The 15445-nt window shown below is 46.1% G+C and overlaps 1 protein-coding gene across 4 annotated transcripts in view; it reads left to right on the top strand.

Annotated features, from left to right (window-relative positions):
- The window catches only part of si:ch211-169p10.1 (FERM domain-containing protein 4B), a 29014-nt gene extending 14000 nt beyond the window's left edge, over positions 1-15014 (top strand). For all 4 annotated transcript variants that reach the window (XM_036143946.1, XM_036143952.1, XM_036143963.1 and 1 more), the window contains exons 8-11: positions 7728-7827; positions 7910-8640; positions 12089-12350; positions 14898-15014. In XM_036143946.1, coding sequence (XP_035999839.1) covers positions 7728-7827; positions 7910-8640; positions 12089-12350; positions 14898-15000 — 1196 coding nt within the window. In that variant the 3' untranslated portion in view covers positions 15001-15014. The remainder of the gene's footprint in view (positions 1-7727; positions 7828-7909; positions 8641-12088; positions 12351-14897) is intronic.
- Positions 15015-15445: the final 431 nt, after the last annotated feature.

Here is a 15445-nt window from a genome sequence, read left to right on the forward strand (position 1 = left end):
CCAAGGAGGCACAGGTGTGGCAGCAGAGGGCGCTGTGGCTCACCTGTCCACCAAATATTCTGTGGCTCACCTGTCCACCAAATGTTCTGTTTCTCACCTGTCCACCAAATATTCTGTTGCTCACCTGTCCACAAATTGTTCTGTTTCTCACCTGTCCACAAATTGTTCTGTTTCTCACCTGTCCACCAAATATTCTGTTGCTCACCTGTCCACCAAATGTTCTGTTTCTCACCTGTCCACCAAATATTCTGTTGCTCACCTGTCCACAAATTGTTCTGTTTCTCACCTGTCCACCAATTGTTCTGTTTCTCACCTGTCCACCAAATGTGTTGTTGCTCACCTGTCCACCAAATGTTCTGTTTCTCACCTGTCCACCAAATATTCTGTTTCTCACCTGTCCACCAAATATTCTGTTTCTCACCTGTCCACCAAATGTTCTGTTGCTCACCTGTCTACCAAATATTCTGTTTCTCACCTGTCCACCAAATGTTCTGTTGCTCACCTGTCCACCAAATGTTCTGTTTCTCACCTGTCCATCAAATGTTCTGTTTCTCACCTGTCCACCAAATGTTCTGTTTCTCACCTGTCCACCAAATGTTCTGTTGCTCACCTGTCCACCAAATGTTCTGTTTCTCACCTGTCCACCAAATGTTCTGTTTCTCACCTGTCCACCAAATATTCTGTGGCTCACCTGTCCACCAAATGTTCTGTTTCTCACCTGTCCACCAAATGTTCTGTTTCTCACCTGTCCACCAAATGTTCTGTTTCTCAGCTATCCACCAAATGTTCTGTTTCTCTTCTGTCCACCAAATGTTCTGTTTCTCACCTGTCCACCAAATGTTCTGTTTCTCACCTGTCCATCAAATGTTCTGTTGCTCACCTGTCCATCAAATGTTCTGTTGCTCACCTGTCCACCAATTGTTCTGTTTCTCACCTGTCCACAAATTGTTCTGTTTCTCACCTGTCCACAAATTGTTCTGTTTCTCACCTGTCCACCAAATATTCTGTGGCTCACCTGTCCACCAAATGTTCTGTTTCTCACCTGTCCATCAAATGTTCTGTTGCTCACCTGTCCACCAATTGTTCTGTTTCTCACCTGTCCACAAATTGTTCTGTTTCTCACCTGTCCACCAAATATTCTGTTGCTCACCTGTCCACCAAATGTTCTGTTTCTCACCTGTCCACCAAATATTCTGTTGCTCACCTGTCCACCAAATGTTATGTTGCTCACCTGTCCACCAAATATTTTTTCTCACCTGTCCACCAAATGTTCTATTGCTCACCTGTCCACCAAATGTTCTGTTTCTCACCTGTCCATCAAATGTTCTGTTTCTCACCTGTCCACCAAATATTCTGTTGCTCACCTGTCCACCAAATGTTATGTTGCTCACCTGTCCACCAAATATTTTTTCTCACCTGTCCACCAAATGTTCTATTGCTCACCTGTCCACCAAATGTTCTGTTTCTCACCTGTCCACCAAATGTATTGTTTCTCACCTGTCCACCAAATGTTCTATTGCTCACCTGTCCATCAAATGTTTTGTTGCTCACCTGTCCACCAAATGTTCTGTTGCTCACCTGTCCACCAATTGTTCTGTTTCTCACCTGTCCACAAATTGTTCTGTTTCTCACCTGTCCACCAAATATTCTGTTGCTCACCTGTCCACCAAATGTTCTGTTTCTCACCTGTCCACCAAATATTCTGTTGCTCACCTGTCCACCAAATGTTCTGTTTCTCACCTGTCCACCAAATATTCTGTTGCTCACCTGTCCACCAAATGTTCTGTTTCTCACCTGTCCACCAAATGTTCTGTTTCTCACCTGTCCATCAAATGTTCTGTTGCTCACCTGTCCATCAAATGTTCTGTTGCTCACCTGTCCACCAAATGTTCTGTTTCTCACCTGTCCATCAAATATTCTGTTTCTCACCTGTCCACCAAATGTGTTGTTGCTCACCTCTCCACCAAATGTTATGTTGCTCACCTGTCCACCAAATGTTATGTTGCTCACCTGTCCACCAAATGTTCTGTTGCTCACCTGTCCACCAAATGTTCTGTTTCTCACCTGTCCACCAAATATTTTTTCTCACCTGTCCACCAAATGTTCTGTTGCTCACCTGTCCACCAAATGTTCTGTTTCTCACCTGTCCACCAAATGTTCTGTTGCTCACCTGTCCACCAAATGTTCTGTTTCTCACCTGTCCACCAAATGTTCTGTTTCTCACCTGTCCACCAAATGTTCTGTTTCTCACCTGTCCACCAAATATTTTTTCTCACCTGTCCACCAAATGTTCTGTTGCTCACCTGTCCACCAAATGTTCTGTTTCTCACCTGTCCACCAAATGTATTGTTTCTCACCTGTCCACCAAATGTTCTGTTGCTCACCTGTCCATCAAATGTGTTGTTGCTCACCTGTCCACCAAATGTTCTGTTTCTCACCTGTCCACCAAATATTCTGTTTCTCACCTGTCCACCAAATGTTCTGTTTCTCACCTGTCCACCAAATATTCTGTTTCTCACCTGTCCACCAAATATTCTGTTTCTCACCTGTCCACCAAATGTTCTGTTTCTCACCTGTCCACCAAATGTTCTGTTTCTCACCTGTCCATCAAATGTTCTGTTGCTCACCTGTCCACCAATTGTTCTGTTTCTCACCTGTCCACCAAATATTCTGTTGCTCACCTGTCCACCAAATGTTCTGTTTCTCACCTGTCCACCAAATGTTCTGTTTCTCACCTGTCCATCAAATGTTCTGTTGCTCACCTGTCCACCAAATGTTCTGTTTCTCACCTGTCCACCAAATGTTCTGTTGCTCACCTGTCCACCAAATGTTCTGTTTCTCACCTGTCCATCAAATATTCTGTTTCTCACCTGTCCACCAAATGTGTTGTTGCTCACCTCTCCACCAAATGTTATGTTGCTCACCTGTCCACCAAATGTTATGTTGCTCACCTGTCCACCAAATGTTCTGTTGCTCACCTGTCCACCAAATGTTCTGTTTCTCACCTGTCCACCAAATATTTTTTCTCACCTGTCCACCAAATGTTCTGTTGCTCACCTGTCCACCAAATGTTCTGTTTCTCACCTGTCCACCAAATGTTCTGTTGCTCACCTGTCCACCAAATGTTCTGTTTCTCACCTGTCCACCAAATGTTCTGTTTCTCACCTGTCCACCAAATGTTCTGTTTCTCACCTGTCCACCAAATGTATTGTTTCTCACCTGTCCACCAAATGTTCTGTTGCTCACCTGTCCATCAAATGTGTTGTTGCTCACCTGTCCACCAAATGTTCTGTTTCTCACCTGTCCACCAAATATTCTGTTTCTCACCTGTCCACAAATTGTTCTGTTTCTCACCTGTCCACCAAATATTCTGTTGCTCACCTGTCCACCAAATGTTCTGTTTCTCACCTGTCCACCAAATATTCTGTTGCTCACCTGTCCACCAAATGTTCTGTTTCTCACCTGTCCACCAAATATTCTGTTGCTCACCTGTCCACCAAATGTTCTGTTTCTCACCTGTCCACCAAATATTCTGTTGCTCACCTGTCCACCAAATGTTCTGTTTCTCACCTGTCCACCAAATGTTCTGTTTCTCACCTGTCCACCAAATGTTCTGTTTCTCACCTGTCCATCAAATGTTCTGTTGCTCACCTGTCCATCAAATGTTCTGTTGCTCACCTGTCCACCAAATGTTCTGTTTCTCACCTGTCCATCAAATATTCTGTTTCTCACCTGTCCACCAAATATTTTTTCTCACCTGTCCACCAAATGTTCTGTTGCTCACCTGTCCACCAAATGTTCTGTTTCTCACCTGTCCACCAAATGTTCTGTTGCTCACCTGTCCACCAAATGTTCTGTTTCTCACCTGTCCACCAAGTGTTCTGTTTCTCACCTGTCCACCAAATGTTCTGTTTCTCACCTGTCCACCAAATATTTTTTCTCACCTGTCCACCAAATGTTCTGTTGCTCACCTGTCCACCAAATGTTCTGTTTCTCACCTGTCCACCAAATGTATTGTTTCTCACCTGTCCACCAAATGTTCTGTTGCTCACCTGTCCATCAAATGTGTTGTTGCTCACCTGTCCACCAAATGTTCTGTTTCTCACCTGTCCACCAAATATTCTGTTTCTCACCTGTCCACCAAATGTTCTGTTTCTCACCTGTCCACCAAATGTTCTGTTTCTCACCTGTCCATCAAATGTTCTGTTGCTCACCTGTCCATCAAATGTTCTGTTGCTCACCTGTCCACCAAATGTTCTGTTTCTCACCTGTCCATCAAATATTCTGTTTCTCACCTGTCCACCAAATGTGTTGTTGCTCACCTCTCCACCAAATGTTATGTTGCTCACCTGTCCACCAAATGTTATGTTGCTCACCTGTCCACCAAATGTTCTGTTGCTCACCTGTCCACCAAATGTTCTGTTTCTCACCTGTCCACCAAATATTTTTTCTCACCTGTCCACCAAATGTTCTGTTGCTCACCTGTCCACCAAATGTTCTGTTTCTCACCTGTCCACCAAATGTTCTGTTGCTCACCTGTCCACCAAATGTTCTGTTTCTCACCTGTCCACCAAATGTTCTGTTTCTCACCTGTCCACCAAATGTTCTGTTTCTCACCTGTCCACCAAATGTTCTGTTTCTCACCTGTCCACCAAATATTTTTTCTCACCTGTCCACCAAATGTTCTGTTGCTCACCTGTCCACCAAATGTTCTGTTTCTCACCTGTCCACCAAATGTATTGTTTCTCACCTGTCCACCAAATGTTCTGTTGCTCACCTGTCCATCAAATGTGTTGTTGCTCACCTGTCCACCAAATGTTCTGTTTCTCACCTGTCCACCAAATATTCTGTTTCTCACCTGTCCACCAAATGTTCTGTTTCTCACCTGTCCACCAAATATTCTGTTTCTCACCTGTCCACCAAATATTCTGTTTCTCACCTGTCCACCAAATGTTCTGTTTCTCACCTGTCCACCAAATGTTCTGTTTCTCACCTGTCCATCAAATGTTCTGTTGCTCACCTGTCCACCAATTGTTCTGTTTCTCACCTGTCCACCAAATATTCTGTTGCTCACCTGTCCACCAAATGTTCTGTTTCTCACCTGTCCACCAAATGTTCTGTTTCTCACCTGTCCATCAAATGTTCTGTTGCTCACCTGTCCATCAAATGTTCTGTTGCTCACCTGTCCACCAAATGTTCTGTTTCTCACCTGTCCATCAAATATTCTGTTTCTCACCTGTCCACCAAATGTGTTGTTGCTCACCTCTCCACCAAATGTTATGTTGCTCACCTGTCCACCAAATGTTATGTTGCTCACCTGTCCACCAAATGTTCTGTTGCTCACCTGTCCACCAAATGTTCTGTTTCTCACCTGTCCACCAAATATTTTTTCTCACCTGTCCACCAAATGTTCTGTTGCTCACCTGTCCACCAAATGTTCTGTTTCTCACCTGTCCACCAAATGTATTGTTTCTCACCTGTCCACCAAATGTTCTGTTGCTCACCTGTCCATCAAATGTATTGTTTCTCACCTGTCCACCAAATGTTCTGTTGCTCACCTGTCCACCAAATGTTCTGTTTCTCACCTGTCCACCAAATGTTCTGTTGCTCACCTGTCCACCAAATGTTCTGTTTCTCACCTGTCCACCAAATGTTCTGTTTCTCACCTGTCCACCAAATGTTCTGTTTCTCACCTGTCCACCAAATATTTTTTCTCACCTGTCCACCAAATGTTCTGTTGCTCACCTGTCCACCAAATGTTCTGTTTCTCACCTGTCCACCAAATGTATTGTTTCTCACCTGTCCACCAAATGTTCTGTTGCTCACCTGTCCATCAAATGTGTTGTTGCTCACCTGTCCACCAAATGTTCTGTTTCTCACCTGTCCACCAAATATTCTGTTTCTCACCTGTCCACCAAATATTCTGTTTCTCACCTGTCCACCAAATGTTCTGTTTCTCACCTGTCCACCAAATGTTCTGTTTCTCACCTGTCCATCAAATGTTCTGTTGCTCACCTGTCCACCAATTGTTCTGTTTCTCACCTGTCCACAAATTGTTCTGTTTCTCACCTGTCCACCAAATATTCTGTTGCTCACCTGTCCACCAAATGTTCTGTTTCTCACCTGTCCACCAAATATTCTGTTGCTCACCTGTCCACCAAATGTTCTGTTCTCACCTGTCCACAAATTGTTCTGTTTCTCACCTGTCCACCAATTGTTCTGTTTCTCACCTGTCCACCAAATGTGTTGTTGCTCACCTGTCCACCAAATGTTCTGTTTCTCACCTGTCCACCAAATATTCTGTTTCTCACCTGTCCACCAAATATTCTGTTTCTCACCTGTCCACCAAATGTTCTGTTGCTCACCCGTCTACCAAATATTCTGTTTCTCACCTGTCCACCAAATATTCTGTTTCTCACCTGTCCACCAAATGTTCTGTTTCTCACCTGTCCACCAAATGTTCTGTTTCTCACCTGTCCACAAATTGTTCTGTTTCTCACCTGTCCACCAAATATTCTGTTGCTCACCTGTCCACCAAATGTTCTGTTTCTCACCTGTCCACCAAATGTTCTGTTTCTCACCTGTACACAAATTGTTCTGTTTCTCACCTGTCCACCAATTGTTCTGTTTCTCACCTGTCCACCAATTGTTCTGTTTCTCACCTGTCCACCAAATGTGTTGTTGCTCACCTGTCCACCAAATGTTCTGTTTCTCACCTGTCCACCAAATATTCTGTTTCTCACCTGTCCACCAAATATTCTGTTTCTCACCTGTCCACCAAATGTTCTGTTGCTCACCTGTCCACCAAATGTTCTGTTGCTCACCTGTCCACCAAATGTTCTGTTTCTCACCTGTCCATCAAATGTTCTGTTGCTCACCTGTCCACCAAATGTTCTGTTTCTCACCTGTCCACCAAATGTTCTGTTGCTCACCTGTCTACCAAATGTTCTGTTTCTCACCTGTCCACCAAATGTTCTGTTGCTCACCTGTCTACCAAATGTTCTGTTTCTCACCTGTCCACCAAATATTCTGTTTCTCACCTGTCCACCAAATGTTCTGTTGCTCACCTGTCTACCAAATATTCTGTTTCTCACCTGTCCACCAAATATTCTGTTTCTCACCTGTCCACCAAATGTTCTGTTTCTCACCTGTCCACCAAATGTTCTGTTTCTCACCTGTCCACCAAATGTTCTGTTTCTCACCTGTCCACAAATTGTTCTGTTTCTCACCTGTCCACCAAATATTCTGTTTCTCACCTGTCCACCAAATGTTCTGTTTCTCACCTGTACACAAATTGTTCTGTTTCTCACCTGTCCACCAATTGTTCTGTTTCTCACCTGTCCACCAAATGTGTTGTTGCTCACCTGTCCACCAAATGTTCTGTTTCTCACCTGTCCACCAAATATTCTGTTTCTCACCTGTCCACCAAATATTCTGTTTCTCACCTGTCCACCAAATGTTCTGTTGCTCACCTGTCCACCAAATGTTCTGTTGCTCACCTGTCCACCAAATGTTCTGTTGCTCACCTGTCCACCAAATGTTCTGTTGCTCACCTGTCCATCAAATGTTCTGTTGCTCACCTGTCCACCAAATGTTCTGTTGCTCACCTGTCCACCAAATGTTCTGTTGCTCACCTGTCCACCAAATGTTGCTCCTCCACTGCAGAACAGCTCAGATTGTCTAATGTGAAATCTTGCTGATGTAGAACATCTCTTTCTATGTCGTAGACAACGGTGTGTCTCAGTGTCGCCCCCTACTGGTTTCTGCTGGATCTCCTGTGGAGGTCTTCAACCAGAACAAAACCAAGAAGAACTCTGTGCTCAGCAGGTATGTTGGACCCGCTCCGGCGGTTCTGAAAGGAACAGCCAGAACAGGCCGTTTCTCACCACTTGTTCTCTGAACCTTTTAGGCCTGAGCTCCGAGAGACCAGCAAGCCCCCCCCTCTCCCTCCCTCCCACCCTCCTCCCCCGCCCCCCCGCTCTCAGGACTCCTCCTCCTCTTCTGATGCCGGACGGGAGGGAGGATGCAAGACGTCCCGCCAAAGTAACGGCTCAGACGTCCCTCCCTCGGGGGAGAATGTCGGGGTCCAGCAGGGGGCAGTGTGGGTCAACGGCGCGACAGTGTCCCGGGGAACGAACGCCGCCGGATTGTTCTGGAGCGCCGAGACACTGGCAGACAGACGGACCAGAACCAACCCTGGAGCCTCAGAGGGGGGCGGCAGGGCGGCGGGGCAAGGAGGAGGGAGAGGAGGCGGATACAGCGAGGTTCTGTTGGACTACGTGTGGGAAAAGCAGCGCCAGCTGCAGCGCCAGCAATCTCAGCCCAGCAGACCGCCGAACACGTCGCAGCAACAGCCGCTTCATAACGGCTGCTCCGCCCAGCCGCCCCACGGAGCCCCGCCCACCTACCGCAGTCACCACGGCGACCAGCGCAGAGTTACTGTCACTCGCACAAAGTCCTGTGGCCCATTCCTGCCGGTGCAACAGAACCAGGCTGATGTCAACCTTCAGGCTCCGCCCACCATTCAGCCAGACCCACACCCACATCTGCTGCCCCCACGCCCGCCTCAGCTGCCCCCCACACAGGACTCCCAGCTGGAGGAGGCCACCAGGAGCCTCCACAAGGCCCTGGCCCTGGAAGGTAAGGGACCGCAATCAAAACAGAGGCCTGTTAGCGGACCAGAACCAGAACACAGGTATGGCCGGCCCATGATCAGAGCAGATAGGTCTGATTACAGTGGGTCGAGGCAGATGAGCCTGTTTCTGGTTCTGCTGGAGGTTTTCCTCCCTGTTAAAGGGGAGTTTTCCTCTCCACTGTCGCTTCATGCATTCTCAGTATGAGGGATTGCTGCAAAGCCATCAACAATGCAGACGACTGTCCAGACTGGACCAGAACCACGGAGGTCTGTCTGAAGTAGAATCTGAACAAACTGGTCTGAATAGAGCCAGAACAAGCAGTCCAATTCAAGGGAACCAGAATAAAACCTCTGCTTGTCTCTGGCATAACACAAGCTTACTGTCTCTGGTTCTGCTTTGTTTCATAAGAACCATCAGAACCAGAATTTTCTATATAAGGGAACCCAGTTAATTGCATCAAAGTTTTGACAAGCAGCATTCACTCCTGAAAGAGCGTAGAGCCACAGTGGACAGTCGTCTGCATTGTTGATGGCTTTGCAGCAATCCCTCATTCTGAGCATGCATGAAGCGACAGTGGAGAGGAAAACTCCCCTTTAACAGGGAGGAGAACCTCCAGCAGAACCAGAACCAGGCTCAGTGTGAATGCTCATCTGCCTCCACCCACTGGGGCTTAGAGAAGACAGAGCAGAGACACAGAAAGCTCAGAAGCTCACATTGACCCAGGAGTACTTTCTATGTTAGAGAAGACAGAGCAGAGACACAGAAAGCTCAGAAGCTCACATTGACCCAGGAGTACTTTCTATGTTAGATGGTAATAGGGGATGATCTGCCTCCCCTGATGATGTCACAGCTAACAGAACACCAGACCAGGTGTACCTAACTCAGCAGAGTGAGAGAAATAGACCCTGATGTCCTCCAGCAGCCTAAGCCTATAGCAGCATAACTATAGAGGTAGCTCAGGGTAACATGAGCCACTCTGACTAGAAGCTTTGTCACAAAGGAAAGTTTTAAGATTAGTCTTAAAAGTAGACGGGGTGTCTGCCTCACGGACCAAAACTGGGAGTTGGTTCCACAGGAGAGGAGCCTGATAGCTAAAGGATCTGCCTCCCATTCTACTTTTAGAGACTCTAGGAACCACCAGCAGACCTGCAGTCTGAGAGCGAAGTGCTCTGTTAGGAACATACGGGGTAATCAGAGCTCTGATATATGGTGGAGCTTGATTATTAAGGGCTTTATACATTAGAAGGAGAATTTTAAATTCTATTCTTGATTTAACAGGAAGCCGATGAAGGGAAGCTAAAATTGGAGAAATATGATCCCTCTGGTTGATTTTCATCAGAACTCTTGCTGCAGCATTTTGGATCAGCTGAAGGCTTTGAACTGCATTTTGTGGACTTCCTGATAGTAAAGAATTACAATAGTCCAGCCTTGAAGTAACAAATGCATGGACTAGTTTTTCAGCATCACTCCTGGACAGAATGTTTCTAATTTTGGCGATATTCCTGAGGTGAAAAAAGGAAACTCTGGAAACCTGTTTAATATGGGATTTAAATGACATGTCTTGGTCAAAAACAACACCAAGATTTTTTACTTTATTACCAGAGGCCAAGATAATGCCATCCAGATTAAGTGATTGGTTAAGAACTTTATTTTTTGAGGACTCTGGCCCAAAGATTACAACTTCTGTCTTGTCAGAATTTAAATGCAGGAAATTTAAAGACATCCAGCTTTTGATGTCATCAAGACATGACTGCAGTCGAAGTAACTGATTGGATTCATCAGGATTTATGGATAAATATAGCTGAGTGTCATCAGCATAACAGTGGAAATTAATCCCATGCTGTCTGATAATTTTGCCAATCAGAAGCATATTTATAATAAAGAGAATTGGTCCAAGGACTGAACCCTGTGGTACTCCACAAGTGACCCTAGAGTTTGAGGAAGATTTATTATTAACATGTACAAACTGGAATCTGTCTGACAGATAAGATTTAAACCAGCCTAATGCTTTTCCCTTAATCCCTACAGTATGCTCAAGTCTTTGTAGGAGAATATTGTGATCAACTGTATCAAATGCAGCACTGAGATCTAACAGGACAAGTATAGACACAAGTCCATTATCTGAGGCCACGAGAATATCATTAGTGACCTTCACCAGAGCTGTTTCAGTGCTATGATGAGCTCTGAAGCCTGACTGAAACTCCTCAAGTAGGTCATTACTTTGTAAATGTTCACAAAGTTGATTAGCAACTACTTTCTCAAGAATTTTAGATAAGAAAAGAAGATTAGATATAGGTCTGTAGTTTACTAACTCATCTTGATCAAGAGAAGGTTTCTTAAGTAAAGGTTTAATAACAGCTACTTTCAAAACCTGTGGTACATATCCATTTACTAAGGATAGATTAATCATGTCTAAAATAGTGCCACTGATCAAAGGGAATACCTCCTTAAACAACTTGGTTGGGATTGGGTCTAACATACAGGTAGAAGGTTTAGATGAAGCTAAAATTTTAGATAGCTCAGAAAGCTCTACTGCTTTTAATCAGTTCAGACACTGCGCAGGTTCTAAAGATTCCTCCAATGCTGCCTCACTTACTGAGGATGAGGTAATCATGTTTGGGAGGATGCCAATTATTTTATTTTTAATGAAATCAATCTTATTTATGAAAAATCCCATAAAATCATTACTGCTAAGAGCTAAGGGAATGGATGGATCAACAGAGCTGTGACTCTGGGTAAGTTTGGCAACTGTACTAAAGAGAAATCTAGGATTATTTTTATTCTCCTCAATTAATGATGAAAAATATGCTGCTCTAACTCTGCGAAGGGTCTTGTTATACAACAATATACTGTCCCTCCAGATTAAGTAGGATTCCTCTTGGTGTGTAGAGCGCCATTTTCTCTCCAATTTCCTAACATTGTGCTTCAGCCACTCCTCCTCCTCTTCCCACAGATCTGGGAATGTGGAAATTTGAATAATTTGAGGGAGTTGACTCATTTATACTAACGTTCTCCTCTCGTATTATAAATAAGTAAAGAAGTTGTACTTCGTCCCGCTCCCTTCCAAATATGTGAATGAATAGACCTGTTTGGATTTTCTTTAAAGAATTCATTTAGTTGATTTTCTGTTCTTTACATGTTTGAAATAAACTCTCTAAATGAAAAAAACTAATATAGGTGGTTTCACTGAACAGAGCTGCGTTCACAGTCGCTGTTTTCAGCTGAATCTCTGAGCTTCGTCTCCCAGCTGCGTTTAGAAGTCCTCACTGAAGCTGTTTGGACCTCAGAGTTTCTGAAGACGGGTCAGAGCTCAGCGGTTCAAGACCATAAAGAGCATCAACCAGCACCAGCTGCTGTTTAAAACCCAGTTAATAAATTAGACGTAAGAGAAGTGTCGCCACCTGGTGGATAATACTGGCTTAACGAGACTCCATCTGCTTTGTGCTTCACAGGCCTGAGAGATTGGTACCTGAGGAACACCTTAGGATCCTCCCAACAGAACCAGGCCTGTGGAAAGGTCTCGGCAGGTGCTGACACTAAGCCAAGTGACGGGCTCAAAGGTCCGGCTGAAGGCTGTGACGCCCTGCAGCGAAGACGCACGACTCACGGAGTGCTGCAGCAGTCGACCTATCAGAGTCATCATTATGCTGTACCGCATCACAAACAGACGCTGCCGCACTCCGCCACTTTCCACGGACACCCACTGCACGGGAGGTAAGAGTCCTTCCACAACTACATCTCCCAAGATGCCTTGCTTTCTATGACAAGATATTTAGGAACATGTCCATGGCTGCATCCAAAACATCCAATTACAGCTCCTAGCTCCTACCTCCTAGCTCCTATCTCCTAGCTCCTAGCTCCTACTTCCTGCTCCCTGACCTTTCCTGGGTCAGCAGAACTCCATCAGGGAGGAAAGGAGCTTCAGCTGCTGAGCTGATTCCAGACTTTAACTCTGACATCATTAGTGACGGAAACATGGAGGATGGAGTCAGAGACATGGAGGATGGAGTCAGAAAGATGGAGGATGGAGTCAGAGACATGGAGGATGGAGTCAGAGACATGGAGGATGGAGTCAGAGACATGGAGGATGGAGTCAGAAAGATGGAGGATGGAGTCAGAGACATGGAGGATGGAGTCAGAGACATGGAGGATGGAGTCAGAGACATGGAGGATGGAGTCAGAAAGATGGAGGATGGAGTCAGAGACATGGAGGATGGAGTCAGAGACATGGAGGATGGAGTCAGAAACATGGAGGATGGAGTCAGAATCATGGAGGATGGAGTCAGAAAGATGGAGGATGGAGTCAGAAAGATGGAGGATGGAGTCAGAGACATGGAGGATGGAGTCAGAAAGATGGAGGATGGAGTCAGAAAGATGGAGGATGGAGTCAGAGACATGGAGGATGGAGTCAGAGACATGGAGGATGGAGTCAGAAACATGGAGGATGGAGTCAGAAAGATGGAGGATGGAGTCAGAGACATGGAGGATGGAGTCAGAAACATGGAGGATGGAGTCAGAGACATGGAGGATGGAGTCAGAGACATGGAGGATGGAGTCAGAGACATGGAGGATGGAGTCAGAGACATGGAGGATGGAGTCAGAAAGATGGAGGATGGAGTCAGAGACATGGAGGATGGAGTCAGAGACATGGAGGATGGAGTCAGAAACATGGAGGATGGAGTCAGAATCATGGAGGATGGAGTCAGAATCATGGAGGATGGAGTCAGAAAGATGGAGGATGGAGTCAGAAAGATGGAGGATGGAGTCAGAGACATGGAGGATGGAGTCAGAAAGATGGAGGATGGAGTCAGAAAGATGGAGGATGGAGTCAGAGACATGGAGGATGGAGTCAGAAACATGGAGGATGGAGTCAGAAAGATGGAGGATGGAGTCAGAAAGATGGAGGATGGAGTCAGAGACATGGAGGACGGAGTCAGAGACATGGAGGATGGAGTCAGAGATGTTGAGGATGGAGTCAGAAACATGGAGGATGGAGTCAGAAACATGGAGGATGGAGTCAGAGATGTTGAGGATGGAGTCAGAGACATGGAGGATGGAGTCAGAAACATGGAGGATGGAGTCAGAGATGTTGAGGATGGAGTCAGAGACATGGAGGATGGAGTCAGAAACATGGAGGATGGAGTCAGAGACATGGAGGACGGAGTCAGAAAGATGGAGGATGGAGTCAGAGACATGGAGGATGGAGTCAGAGACATGGAGGATGGAGTCAGAGACATGGAGGATGGAGTCAGAGATGTTGAGGATGGAGTCAGAAACATGGAGGATGGAGTCAGAGACATGGAGGATGGAGTCAGAGATGTTGAGGATGGAGTCAGAAACATGGAGGATGGAGTCAGAAACATGGAGGATGGAGTCAGAGATGTTGAGGATGGAGTCAGAGACATGGAGGATGGAGTCAGAGATGTTGAGGATGGAGTCAGAGACATGGAGGATGGAGTCAGAGACATGGAGGATGGAGTCAGAGATGTTGAGGATGGAGTCAGAGACATGGAGGATGGAGTCAGAGACATGGAGGATGGAGTCAGAGATGTTGAGGATGGAGTCAGAGACATGGAGGATGGAGTCAGAGATGTTGAGGATGGAGTCAGAGACATGGAGGGTGGAGTCAGAAACATGGAGGATGGAGTCAGATCCTACAGCCTTCTGGACATGAGCTACAGAGACGCTCTCTGCTCTGTGGAGGTGTTAGTTGGTTTCTGTGAGCTGGGCTGATACGTCATGGCACGCTAAGGATTGTGGGATTCCTGAAAGGTTCTTAGCGCTTGTGAGGGACGTTGTGGGGTTCCTAGGCTAAAGGAGCTATGAGAGGAAGGATCCAGGCTCCTATAAGTCTCCTTTTCCCACCTCCTTCCTCACTAACGGCACTTTTCAGACAGCTCTTATCATGGCGACCGCTGACTCACCTCCGCTTTGGGTGAAGCGTTCTCACCAATTAGACGTTTTTGAATGCAGCCTCCGTTTTAAAGGGGTAGTGAGTAGCATTTACGGTCATCAGATCTCACCTGCTGTATGGGCATAATCAGAATAAATCCTCTGAAGACAAGGAGAAAGGGGAAGTTCTTCATCAGATTTCTTCCTGGGAAGATTCTCACCTGTTAAAGCTAGAGTTCTGCCTTCAGCTCACCTGTTCGCCTTTGCAAAGGACCCGGGTGTTTTAAACTCAATTCACATTTCACAAACAAAGCCGTTTTCACAGAGTCGTGAGAATGAAATAAAAAAATATATCTCTCTCTCTTTCAGGTCTGTGGACAGCTCGCTCTACCTGGACTCCTTTCCCTCCCAAAAACAGGAAGTCTCCCTCAGAGACATGGTGGACCAGCCGTCCCCTGGGACTCTGGTCTGATCACCAACCAATGAGAAGAAGCGGCTCACACCTTTCCCAGGCTGGCTGTCTGGGCTCAGGGTTCTGTCCCGGAACCTGGGATCCAGCTGAACCCGTCCACCTCGCAGGTCACAGACCAGCTGACCTCCAGCAGATCAACGGTCTGATGATACCTGACCAATCAGGAACAGCCATGAGACCATCCCAGTCTCCCCAAGCACCTTACAGACCGGTTCATTCACAGAGACCGGTTCCTGGGAGAAGAAGTGAAAACCTGTCCAGCATCAAACAGAACCAGAACAACCTACCTGAAGCCAGCCGAGCGCCGCAGGTTGAGCACAGAACAGCCTCCAACTGGGAGCAGAGGAACCATGCGCCCAGGAGAGTCCTACACCTTTCAAAGGTCCATCAGGTATGCGACCAGAACCTTCAGACGTCCCAGAAGTCTTCAGACCTTCTTCCTCAA

Source organism: Fundulus heteroclitus, chromosome 1 (genome assembly GCF_011125445.2).
Source record: "Fundulus heteroclitus isolate FHET01 chromosome 1, MU-UCD_Fhet_4.1, whole genome shotgun sequence".
Taxonomy (NCBI): Eukaryota; Metazoa; Chordata; class Actinopteri; order Cyprinodontiformes; family Fundulidae; genus Fundulus; species Fundulus heteroclitus.